This window comes from Pogona vitticeps, chromosome 13 (assembly GCF_051106095.1).
Source record: "Pogona vitticeps strain Pit_001003342236 chromosome 13, PviZW2.1, whole genome shotgun sequence".
Classification (NCBI taxonomy): domain Eukaryota; kingdom Metazoa; phylum Chordata; class Lepidosauria; order Squamata; family Agamidae; genus Pogona; species Pogona vitticeps.
The window spans coordinates 18381663-18393270 of NC_135795.1; the positions used below are offsets into that span (position 1 = coordinate 18381663).

An 11608-nucleotide genomic window follows, 5' to 3' on the forward strand; every position below is an offset into this window, starting at 1 on the left:
ATTCACTGCTCCTTCAGCAGTGAGTCATAGCTTTCTGTTATGCAAAACACTCTTTTGCGTTGAGCTTTGAGTTCTGGTCTCATGGTGGAAGGGAGGGGAAGGATGATAAACACTCATAGGAAATGACAGGTTCCCAACATCTGGAATATGATTCACACATGTCTTCTGGATGGAACCGGTTTCCTGATGCAAGAACTGCTGACAAACGGATCTGAAATGCGCTGGCTCAGTGGAGAAGCCAGGTTTGCGTTTTGGACTACAGGCAGTGTAGATCGGTGGATACAATCCATGGGGTGGCGAAACCACTCTGGGTTTTCATCCGAACTAGCCGAGGTGCTCAGCCTTGTTGAAAGACAGGGTTCAACATCTCTAAAGATCAGAATTTGCCCACCTTGATGTCTATGTTGGAGTTAATGCCGATGGGTTCAATGGGAGAACTCGAGAATAGGCAGGTGTAAGATTAAAGCTTTTCTCTCACCTGATAGTATTCACCAAGTAGGGAATTCCTTCTGCACTGACAATAAGGACTGGGGACATGAACCAATGGAGTTGGAGGGAAATGTGTTTAATAAGCCAAGAACTGAACTTCTTCAGACGCTAGCTTTCTTAAAACAAAGCTGGACAATTGTTGGGACATTTATAGCCCTGTCTAGAATGTATCACAAGGAGCTTAAAACTTGGGGGTGATCCTGATAACCGGGCATTAGATATCGCCGGTTTCATCTCAGATGACATTTCTCCCTGCCCCACAAATCCTGGAGGCATCAGCCACCAGAGGCTCTATAGATGATGACTTTCTGGATAAAGCCCTGGAAACAAGGCTCTGCTCCATGTTGTTTCTCTTGCTTTGGCTAACTGGCATCAATGGCCACTAGCCCATGAGGGCAAGGAGGGCACTGCCCCATCACAGGTGCAGTTGGCCACCTCCACCTCCCTTCTTTCCTCCAGGGTCCATGTGAAAACTCGTGTGCCTGCTTTTCTTGATGTACCTAAGAGGGTGAGCAAGCGGAGATGGAAACCAGCATGGACTGGTCTACCTTCTGCCCCAACGAGCGACAGAGCAACGAGAAAACACTTGCCTTTGATGTTGCCATTGTCCTCCGAAATCTTTCACCTATCCAAGGATTTTGTGTTCAGGCTTGAATCCACGGGGTGGGTTGGGGAGGAGGCCTGCAATAAATCAAAATTAGAAAGAAAAACAACCACCAGCACCCAACACCACTTAGATTCCTGCTTCTGCCAAAACCAACACTGAAAACCATAAAGCACGGCACATGGAAGTAATAACCTGTAAACTAATAAACTGGCAAGACACTTGGAAAGCCCATGTCCGCCACCAGTGGCAATCACTGACGGCCGAGCGGCGGCTCGAAGCTGATCGTTTACAGCAGAAGGAGAAAATATTTTTCCCCTCGCAAGGGATCCCCAGGGTGTCACTTTGGTTGGCTCATCGCAGGAGTGGGGGCTGCTTCTGGCCATCGATGAGATGATTGATCGCGGGAAGGAAGGAGGGAGGGATGGAGGAAAGAAGGAAGGAGGGAGGGAGGGAGGAAAGAAGGAAAGAAGGAGGGAGGGAGGGAGGGAGGAGGAAGGAAGGAAGGAAGGGAGGGAGGGAGGGAGGGAGGGAGGAAGGAAGGAAGGAAGGAAGGAAGGAAGGAAGGAAGGAGGGAGGGGGGAGGGAGGGAGGGAGGGAAGGAGGGAGGGAGGGAGGAAAGGAGGAAAGGAGGAAGGAAGGAAGCAAGGAGGGAGGGAGGAAGGAAGGAAGGAAGGAGGGAGGGAGGGAGGGAGGGAGGGAGGAAGGAAGGAAGGAAGGAAGGAAGGAAGGAAGGAAGGAAGGAAGGAAGGAAGGAAGGAAGGAAGGAGGGAGGAGGGAGGGAGGGAGGGAGGAAGGAAGGAAGGAAGGAAGGAAGGAAGGAAGGAAGGAAGGAAGGAAGGAAGGAAGGAAGGAAGGAAGGAAGGAAGGAAGGAAGGAGGGAGGGAGGGAGGGAGGGAGGGACTGAGGGAGGGAGGGGAGGGAGGAGGAAGGAAGGAAGGAGGGAGGGAGGGAGGGAGGGACTGAGGGAGGGAGGGAGGGAGGAAGGAAGGAAGGAAGGAAGGAAGGAAGGAAGGAGGGAGGGAGGGAGGGAGGGAGGGAGGGACTGAGGGAGGGAGGGAGGGAGGGAGGAAGGAAGGAAGGAGGGAGGGAGGGAGGGAGGGACTGAGGGGAGGGAGGGAGGGAGGAAGGAAGGAAGGAAGGAAGGAAGGAAGGAAGGAAGGAAGGAAGGAAGGAAGGAAGGAGGGAGGGAGGGAGGGAGGGAGGGAGGGACTGAGGGAGGGAGGGAGGGAGGGACTGAGGGAGGGAGGGAGGGAGGAAGGAAGGAAGGAAGGAAGGAAGGAAGGAAGGAAGGAAGGAAGGAAGGAAGGAAGGAAGGAGGGGAGGGAGGAAGGAAGGAAGGAAGGAAGGAAGGAAGGAAGGAGGGAGGGAGGGAGGGAGGAAGGAAGGAAGGAAGGAAGGAAGGAAGGAAGGAAGGAAGGAAGGAAGGAGGGAGGGAGGGAGGGAGGGAGGAGGAAGGGAGGGAGGAGGAAGGAAGGAAGGAAGGAAGGAAGGAAGGAAGGAGGGAGGGAGGGAGGGAGGGAGGGAGGGAGGGAGGAGGAAGGAAGGAAGAAGGAGGAAGGAAGGAAGGAAAGAAGGAAGGAAGGAAGGAAGGAAGGAAGGAGGGAGAGAGGGAGGGAGGGAGGGAGGGAGGAGGAAGGAAGGAAGGAGGAAGAAGGAAGGAAGGAAGGAAGGAAGGAAGGAAGGAAGGAAGGAAGGAGGGAGGAGGGAGGGAGGGAGGAGGAAGGGAGGAGGAGGAAGGAAGAAGGAAGGAAGGAAGGAAGGAAGGAAGGAAGGAAGGAAGGAAGGAAGGAAGGAAGGAAGGAAGGAGGGAGGGAGGAAAGAAGGAGGGGAGGGAGGGCGGAGGGAGGGAGGGAGGAAGGAAGGAAGGAAGGAAGGAAGGAAGGAAGGAAGGAAGGAAGGAAGGAAGGAAGGAAGGAAGGAAGGAAGGAGGGAGGGAGGGAGGGAGGGAGGGAGGGAGGGAGGAGGAAGGGAGGGAGGAGGAAGGAAGGAAGGAAGAAGGAAGGAAGGAAGGAAGGAAGGATGGAGGGAGGGAGGGAGGGTGGGAGGAGGAAGGATGGAAGGAGGAAGGAAGGAAGGAAGGAAGGAAGGAAGGAAGGAAGGAAGGAAGGAAGGAAGGAAGGAAGGAAGGAAGGAAGGAGGAAGGAAGGAAGAGGTAGGAGGAGGGTGGGTGGGAGGGGGGAGGAAGGAAGGAAGGAAGGAAGGAAGGAAGGAAGGAAGGAAGGAAGGATGGAAGGAAGGAAGGAGGGAGGGAGGTGGGTGGGAGGGAGGAAAGAAGGAGGGAGGGAGGGAGGAGGGAGGGAGGGAGGGAGGAGGGAGGGAGGAATGTTGGTGGGAGGGTGGGTGGAGGGTGGGAGGTAGGAAGGAAGGAAGGTTGGTTGGAGGAAGGAAGGATGGAAGGAAGGAGGTGAGGGAGGGTGGAGGGAGGGAGGGAGGAGGGAGTGGAGGGAGGGAGGAGGGAGGGAGGGAGGGAGGAGGGAGGGAGGAGGAAAGAAGGAGGGAGGGAGGGAGGGAGGGAGAGAGGGAGGAGGAAGGAAGGAAGGAAGGAGGAGGGAGGGAGGGAGGGAGAGAAAGAGGGAGGAAGGGAGGGAGGATCAGTGCCTTAGAAGAGGTGGAATCCTCGTAGGGAGCTAAAAAAATGAGGGATACCAGTTACAAGACAACCCAGCAACCCGAATGATTCCGGTGATCTGTGGGAAGCCATTGCCCTTACTTTCTATGTCATGGAAGGATCTCTGAACCCAACGTGAGAAAAGGATAGTGGTCGCAAGGCCAGATAGGGGGGGGATATAAATAAAATAAAATAAATAGTGAGAAAAGAGAAACATAAGAAAAAGCCAACGGAAAAGCTCAGCCCCCCCCCCACTCCGGCTCTCCAGGGTCCTTTCTTGCCCCTTCTCGGCTGGGACGGAAGTCGGTCAGTCGTGCCTGATGGAGCCGCGATGGGGCCAAGACATGGAGGGCGATGACCCTCCTCCTCCTGTGCCCTCAAGTCACTGCTGACTGAGGCGACCCTATTTCAGGGCTTTCCAGGCAGGGGAGACCCAGGAGAGGTTTTCCCCTTCCCTCCTTCGGAAAGGGGTCATGGGGCTGCTTCTGCCCCCCCCCCCCAAGGCCACCCGGGCTGGCACTTTTCCCACAGAGCAGGAATCGAACTCCCAACCTCTGGGCTCTGCAGGCAGAGACCTAAACCGTGGATCTTTTTCAGCCGATGGATGGAAGAAGGGAGAGCCGAAGGCCATCATCCGTGTGTGTCTGTGTGTGTGTGTGTGTGTGTGTGTCTGTGTGCCTCCTTTTTTTTTTTGTCTTGGCTGCAGCTGGATTTGAAAGGACCGGCGCAGAAGGCCGAGGGGCCCCATCCACCCAGATGTTGCTCCAGAAGGAAGACATCAGCCTGATGCCGGAGCCCCTGCAGCCACGTGGGGCCCCCTCCTCCTCCTCCCTTTGAGGAGACCAGGGAAGAGCGGGTCAGACCGGTAGCTGAGGATAATGGGAGTTGTAATCCCACACAGCAAGAATTGCCAGGGTTGGGGAGAGGCCGATCGGGTGCTTCCTAGATTGCTCCCCACCAGTTCAGGCCCACCGTGTGCTACGGCTTCCCTTTTGGGCGCCTTTCGTCGTCTTCCTGATCAAAACCAGATTCTGTTGTATTTTAATTTTATTTTCCAATTCTTGGGCCCAGTCGGTTCCCAGGCTCCTCCGCCGTCTGCAGGTAAGCAGTGGAGCGTGAAAGGACCTCAGCACTTTCTCGGCTGAAGAATAAATCGGTTCCAAACTTGTTGCTCTTTTATTTTTTATTTTTTTCTTCTTCTTTTTAAAGTTCACGGGGGGGGGTGTGACTGACTGACCGTGGGGGAGGGAGGAGGAGTGACCAACGTCCAGCTGGTAAATCTCTTGGAATGACAGTGTCGGAAGTGGGCAGAAACATGGATCCGCTTGGCTAGATGAAGCCGAGGTAGCCTTTGCAGCTTTTTTGCACCAGGGAGGAAGATAATGAGAAATCAAGAGCCTAAAAACATTCTGTTTCTAGAAGCCAAGATCTGGGACCGACTTTGTGCGGGCCTCTGCTGCCCTCTGGTGGTATGGAAGGGAAAGGTTTCTTTCGCCCATACGCAGACGAAATGGAGAGTCCGCTTCCGGATTTCACAGCACTTCTTCCTCAGGCTGGTCAATACCTTACCCGGGAAGTAGCAGCCAAAGAAGAAGTAGGGACGTTCAACATTCATCTTATCCTGATGTCATCCCAGCCATGGGAACTGCACTTAGTTAAATTCCAAAACAAAGCCTGCCATTTTGAGAGCCAGCTTGAGCTGCAAGGGTTCTCAAATTGCACCCTGGAGGGTTTAGAAACGATCGAGCATCTGTTTCGCTGTAGACCCGGGCCTTGTTCTTGGCTTTTGTTAAAAGGGCACGGCCCCTACAAAAGCAGCATAGAGCGGAGGCACACAGTAACATGGCAATCCCTACAAAAGCAGCATAGAGCGGAGGCACACAGTAACATGGCAATCCTTATATATGTGTGATAAATAACATGGCAATCCTTATACTGTACTGTATATCCAGTCTTTAGATAGATAGATAGATAGATAGATAGATAGATAGATAGATAGATAGATAGATAGATAGATAGATAGATGAAGGATCACCATGTTATTTATCACAGGTATATAAGGATTGCCATGTTACTCTGTGCCTCTGCTCTATGGTGTTATACCCAGTCTTTATATTTATAAAGAGATAGATATAAATATATATATGTTTATATAAATAAAGAGAGTGAGAGAGCGAGACTGGGTCTTTTTCTCTCTATATATATATAAATATCTATATCTATCTCTTTATATAAACAAAGCCTAGGTCTTTAGTACTGCTTGTGTTTACCATCTCTCAGAGCGGTATTTGTTTGTTTTTTCTCCTTTTCAATACATATTTGCAGACTTGTTGCTTTGAACATTTCTTTTCATGATGTAAACCCACCCTGGCATACTCGTTTTCAGCTTTGAGTGTTGTCTTTCAGTTCTGTAAGCCGCCTCGAGTCCTTTGGAAGGGAAAAAAAAGGCGGGCTACAGAGATTTTGAACGAATCAGTTACTGTAATCAGTCAATGGCAGGGCGGCGCCCCGTCCGTTCCCGCACCACCCAACCCGTGTCTCTTTTCCAAGGTCTGAATAAGGACTCCCTCAGCCCCGGGGAGAGCGAGACGTGAGCTAGTGAAAAGAGTGGGTTTAAAAAAGAAGAAAAAAAGCTTTATTGGACAACAACTCCCAGCAAGCTGGCTGGAGGATTCTGGGCGTTGTAGTCGTGAATGAAAAGAATGGAGGGAGAAAGGACGGAGCGATGGACGGGTTGCTCCCAAAGGGGGCGCCCTGGCCGTGCTGAACCGCGCGGGGGCGCTCTGTGCATGCTCAGAGGCCCCGATGACGCGGGTCGAGGCTGGGCGCCTCCTCCTCCTCCTCCTCCTCCTCCCCCCGGCTGGAGCTCCGCCTTAAAGAGCAGGAGAGCCGCGCTTCTTCCGAGGCCGCGGAGAGGAAGCGGCTGCCGGGGGTGAGTCGGAGAGATCGGGCGGCTCGGGGATGGGGCAGGAGGGAGGCAGGCAGAAGGGATCCTGGCTTTGCACCCCCTTGTCTCCCCCCCCCAAAAAAAAACCTCAATGCAAGATGAGCGCCCAGCAGGCGAGAAAAGATACTCCCCCCCCACCTCCAAAAAAAAATAATAAAGACACGTGTTTGCATCGCAAACCGAAAGCTAGGCGCGCTTAGGCAGCCTTTGCGAGTTAAGGTGGGCGTTCGGCAGGCAGAAGTTCAACCGGTCGCCGAGGCTCCCGCCCGATTCCCTTGCAGGGCCGCCTTAGAGAAAAGGGGAGATCCCCAAGAGCGCATCCGATCCGGATCCAGGATCCCGCGTGTCAACTTAGGAAGGGATCCCGCCTGCAGAATTTGGAGAGAGGAAGAGAGGAAGGCATAACTATATAGGGGTGGCTTTGGGGGGGGGGGTTGGTGGGTTTTGGACTACAGCTCCCAGAATGCCCCGGGAAGCCAGAGCCTGAGGAATTCTGGGAGTCGTAGTCCGAAGCAACGAATCTGCTCTCCAGGAGGTGTGCATAAAAAGGCATCTATTTTTATAGATTAGAAGTTATGGGTGGGTTTTTTTTGTTGGCTTTGTTTGCATTTTTTTGGTATGGTATTTATTTGATTCTTTTCAATTCCTGCATCCTTGCTTGTCTTTAGTTTTTAAATATTGTAAATATATTTAAATTTAAATTATAAATATAAACATTTATAATATAAATATAAATATATTTACACTATTCAAAAACTAAAGACAGCAAGGATGCAGGAATTGAAAAGAATCAAATAAATATAAATACTGTATTTATATTTATAGATTTTGAATATTTTTAATGATAGAAGCTGGCTCGGGCTCCTTTTTAAGGAGGAAGAACGGGGGTAAAAATATTTTGAATAAATAAATAGTGGCCGCTTTATGAGGTCAACCAAAAAACGGTGCAAGCTTTTGAGAAGCGGGCCGAAGAGTGTGACCAGAAGCGGTGTTTTCCATCGTAATGGTGGCGTTCGGACTACAATTCCCATTGTCCCCCGGCTGGTGAAGTTGGGGGATTCTGGGTCTTGTAGTCCAAAAAAAAGGAACGCTTGCAAACTCGGGCAGCCTATCTGTGTGTGTCCACAGCGCTCTTTTTCCTCCACCTTTAAAGACTCACGGCTCAAATAAATGAGGTGCTGCGGGGCGAAATTCAACAGGTGAAGTTCTGTGCCTGAGCTGCTTTGCAGATCCAGATGCATTTTGACGGATCGCAGAAATGTGCCTCCTTTAAATCTTTTTTTAAAAGTGTTTTTATTTCAAAGTCTTTGTTTTTTGAAAAAAAAAACTCTCCCTGTTGGGTTTTTTTCTGGCTGTTTTCCTTCCCTTTTGGCAGATCCTCCACCACCCCCTCTTCGGCCATGGCGGACAAACCCCTCCTGGACTCCAAGCAGGCGGAAGAGGTGGTGAGGGGCGTCCCGACGCAGGTGGTGTGCACAGCCTTCGGGAACACGATCCTGGTGGTCGTGACCCAGTACGGGAAGATGGGGACCCTCGTCTCCCTGGAACCGGACGCCATGCCCGACAACCTCACCAAGCCCCTGCTTTCCACAAAAGTCCTCCTGGGCAAAGACGAGGTAGTTCTTTCCTGCCTCAGTTTCCCTTCAGGGGCCCAACGGTTCTCTCCCTTTCCCCCCCCCCCAGCTGCCTGTCAGTCTCTCTGCTTGTTTGTCTTTACAGAAAGACCCCTGTATCCGCGGGATCTTGGTTCCAAGCCCCCCCCATGGATACTGAAAAGTGTGGAACACTGTTTTATTATTAGATGGAGGTCTTCGGCTCCATCTACTAAGTAACCTGTTTTAGTAACTTCATCATTTAAGATATATATATATCGGAGTCTTCCTTTTAATATTTTCAGAGCATGGATAAGTGAATCAGTGGATACCGATCCCGCGGATAAGGGGGGTCCTTCTGTATTTCCTTTTCTCTTATTATTTTTATCCCTCCTTTCTGTTGGGACATGCAAGGCCTCGAGTCTTCTTCCCCCACTCGAATATCCTTTTGCCCCTTTTTTCCTCCAGTCAGCTCAGGAAAGTGGAGAGAGCTCTCCGCCCCCCCCCGCCCCCCCCAGCAGAAATGGTCTCCTTCCCTTTTTCAGCCTTTCCTCCACATCTGCGCCAAACATCTGGTGAGCTCGGTATCCCAGCAGGCCGGGAACAACCCCGTTCTCCTGGCCGTGGCCTTGAAGGACAGAAGCATCGAGGCGATCCGAGCCCTTCAGGAGGTGATCCAGCAGTGCCGCGTCTGGTGAGACCCAGAATTCTCATGTAGGAAGACACCGAACCTCCATCCTCTTCCTCTTTGACCTGAGATATAGACTTTGACCCTTTTGGAAGGCCAGTGGTTTTGAATACATCTTTGCTACTCTGACATAGGTTGTTGTTTTTTTTTACTTTGTCCTTTGCATTTTTTAAAAAATAAATAAAATAAGGGGAACCCCTAACCCAGTTCTCCAAAACTGGGAAACCGAGGCTAGGAAATAAACTGGGCGGGAATCTTTGATAGATCTCCAGGGAGCAGACTGGCGGTGTGTACTCTCGTATGTAATAAAGAACCCTGTGAAGTCCGGTGTCCGAAATCTGGGTGCGATCCTTGAGTCGGGTTAAGACATTCAAAATGGGAGAGTCGAAACAGGGTATGCTGACTTCTTATCCCCTGATGTGCCAAGCTAATCTTGGAAAAGCTGCTCCTTCCTGGAATGCTCTCGTTCACTTCTTATGGGGCATCATCATCATCTTAGAATGGAAGAGCTGGAAGGGACCTTATGGGCATCTAGTCTAGCTCCTTGTCAAGGAGACCCTGTGGGGAGGGGGGGATCAAACTCCCAACCTCTGGCTCTTTAGCCAGAGACCTCAACCCCTCAACTTAAGTCATGCTTAGTCTTCAAGGTCCCGCCATACTCCTGTTTGGGCTTCGTTTTATTTTGGGGGTGTTGATAACATCTTTGAATGCCCAGAGTAGACCTTTGGTCTAGACGGGTGGGGTAGAAGTCCAATAAAATAAAATAAAATAAATAAATGGCAAGTGGTTGCCTGCTGTCTCCAGCTGCCATTCAGAGTCCTGATAGACATTCTCCATAAGGAGCTACATCCTTCTGGGACCCAGCTCTGAAGAGATGGTTGATACTTCAGTCATCATCTCTCTGTAGACCAGAGGCTCCCCAACCTTGGTCCTCCAGATGTTCTGGGAGCAAAACTCCCAGAAACTCGATCTTTTTTTCTTATTCTGTTCTTTATTTTTTTTTTATTTACGTTTCTGCTGTAAAGTCTTAAAATTACATTGTTGTTTTTACTGTAAGCCGCCTAGAGTGGTCTAATATGATCAGATAGGCGGGATAGAAATAAAATAAATAAATAAATAAATAAATAAATAAATAAATAAATAAATAAATAAATAAATAAATAAATAAATTCCCCACTTGCTGTGCTGGCCAAGACTTCTGGGAGTTGTAGTCCAAGAACATCCGAGGAAACCAAGGTTGGGAACTACTGATCTATATACACACGTGTACAAACGCACAGATACACACACCACTCCTGTGAATGAAGGCTACAGAGAGAGAGAGAGAGAGAGAGGAGGAATTCAGCCCCATCGTCCCTCACCTGGGCTGTACCACCCAGGAATGATGAGTGCTGTGATCCAGCAACCCCGGGGGGGGGGGCTGCATTTTACCCACCTGGTCTCTGCATCACCCACTCCTTTGCGCTTGATTCATTGTGTTAGTTTCTCGGTCAGATCAATCCCGTCACCGTGTATCTTGATGTCTCTTATCCAGAGCTGGAAAGTCCTCGCAAAAAAGTCTCACAAATGCTCTTAACATGTAAATTTTTTTTAAAAAAAAATTGTAGATGTGATTATGCAAAATCAATAGTAACACATTACCCTGCTGATCAACTTAACCAGAAATGTTAAAATCCATAGACAGATGTACTGTATAGATGCAGTATTTCATGTCCAGGCACCGTCCATAAAGGACTGAATCATTTCATCTATGTAGTGGTGTGTGTGTTTTTTAGGTTCATAGAATCATGAAGTTGGAAGGGCTCTCTAAGGTCATCGAGTCTGACCCCCCAGCTCGAGGCAGGAATACAAACCAAAGCAAACCAAATTGGGATGGTCCAATTTTCTCTTGGAGGCCTCCAGTGTTGGGAATGCTCACCTCCTCCCAAGGTCTTGGTTTCCATCATCATACTGCTCTAACAGGAAGTTTTTCCTGATATTCAACCGAAATCTGGCTTCCTCTAACTTGAGCCCATTGTTCATCTCCCAGTATTGGAAGAGGAACACAAACTTTTTCATATTTCTTACTCTGTTTTTGCCTCTGCGAAAAGGACCATGGTATGGGGAGGGCCTGGCTCCAAGCTTCCCCCCCCCCCCCACAGGCTGGAATACACAGGTGTAGCCAACGCTATACCATTGCATGGTCTCTGGCTCCCTCTAGTGACCAGTTCTGTAAATACATCCTAGAAAAACATACGTTAATATTTCTGGAGGTTTTTTATTTAGTATTTTCAGCCAAGGGATAAATGAATCAGTGGGTACTGATCCTGCGGATACAGATCGTAGGGTATACAGTATGTGACTTTCAAACATCTAGGAGCAGAATAGCCTTTTAAAAAGAAGACAGGAATTCTTCAGAATCTAAATACGGTGTAATCATAAGGTAGGAACTGGATAAAATAAACAAGATTGCAAACAGGATAGCGCCCCAGTGCTTGTCCAGGCACCACAACCTGAGAAATGCCAGAACTTAGAAGAGCTCCCCTTGCAACTCCCCTATTTTTGGACTACAATACCCAGCAGCTCCAAGCAAGCGATCAGGGGATGGTGGGACGTAGTCAAAAAATTTTTTTGTAACCTCACCCTGCTGGAATGGAAAATGCAGGACGGGAGTGAGTGGTCCTGAATGGGCCGTTAA

At 50.0% G+C, this 11608-nt stretch overlaps 1 protein-coding gene and 1 long non-coding RNA gene across 2 annotated transcripts in view; one reads left to right on the forward strand and one right to left on the reverse strand.

Annotated features, from left to right (window-relative positions):
• Window positions 1-6539: 6539 nt before the first annotated feature.
• Window positions 6540-9060, forward strand: PSMG3 (proteasome assembly chaperone 3). The gene is made up of 3 exons (XM_020804308.3): window positions 6540-6636; window positions 8027-8267; window positions 8789-9060. The coding sequence occupies exons 2-3, from the start codon at window positions 8052-8054 to the stop codon at window positions 8939-8941; spliced, it is 369 nt and encodes a 122-aa protein (XP_020659967.2). The 5' UTR covers window positions 6540-6636; window positions 8027-8051; the 3' UTR covers window positions 8942-9060.
• Window positions 9061-10526: 1466 nt separating this feature from the next.
• The window catches only part of LOC144584679 (uncharacterized), a 191164-nt gene continuing 190082 nt past the window's right edge, over window positions 10527-11608 (reverse strand). The window contains exon 2 of the long non-coding RNA XR_013539091.1: window positions 10527-10735. This is a non-coding gene — a long non-coding RNA (uncharacterized LOC144584679). The remainder of the gene's footprint in view (window positions 10736-11608) is intronic.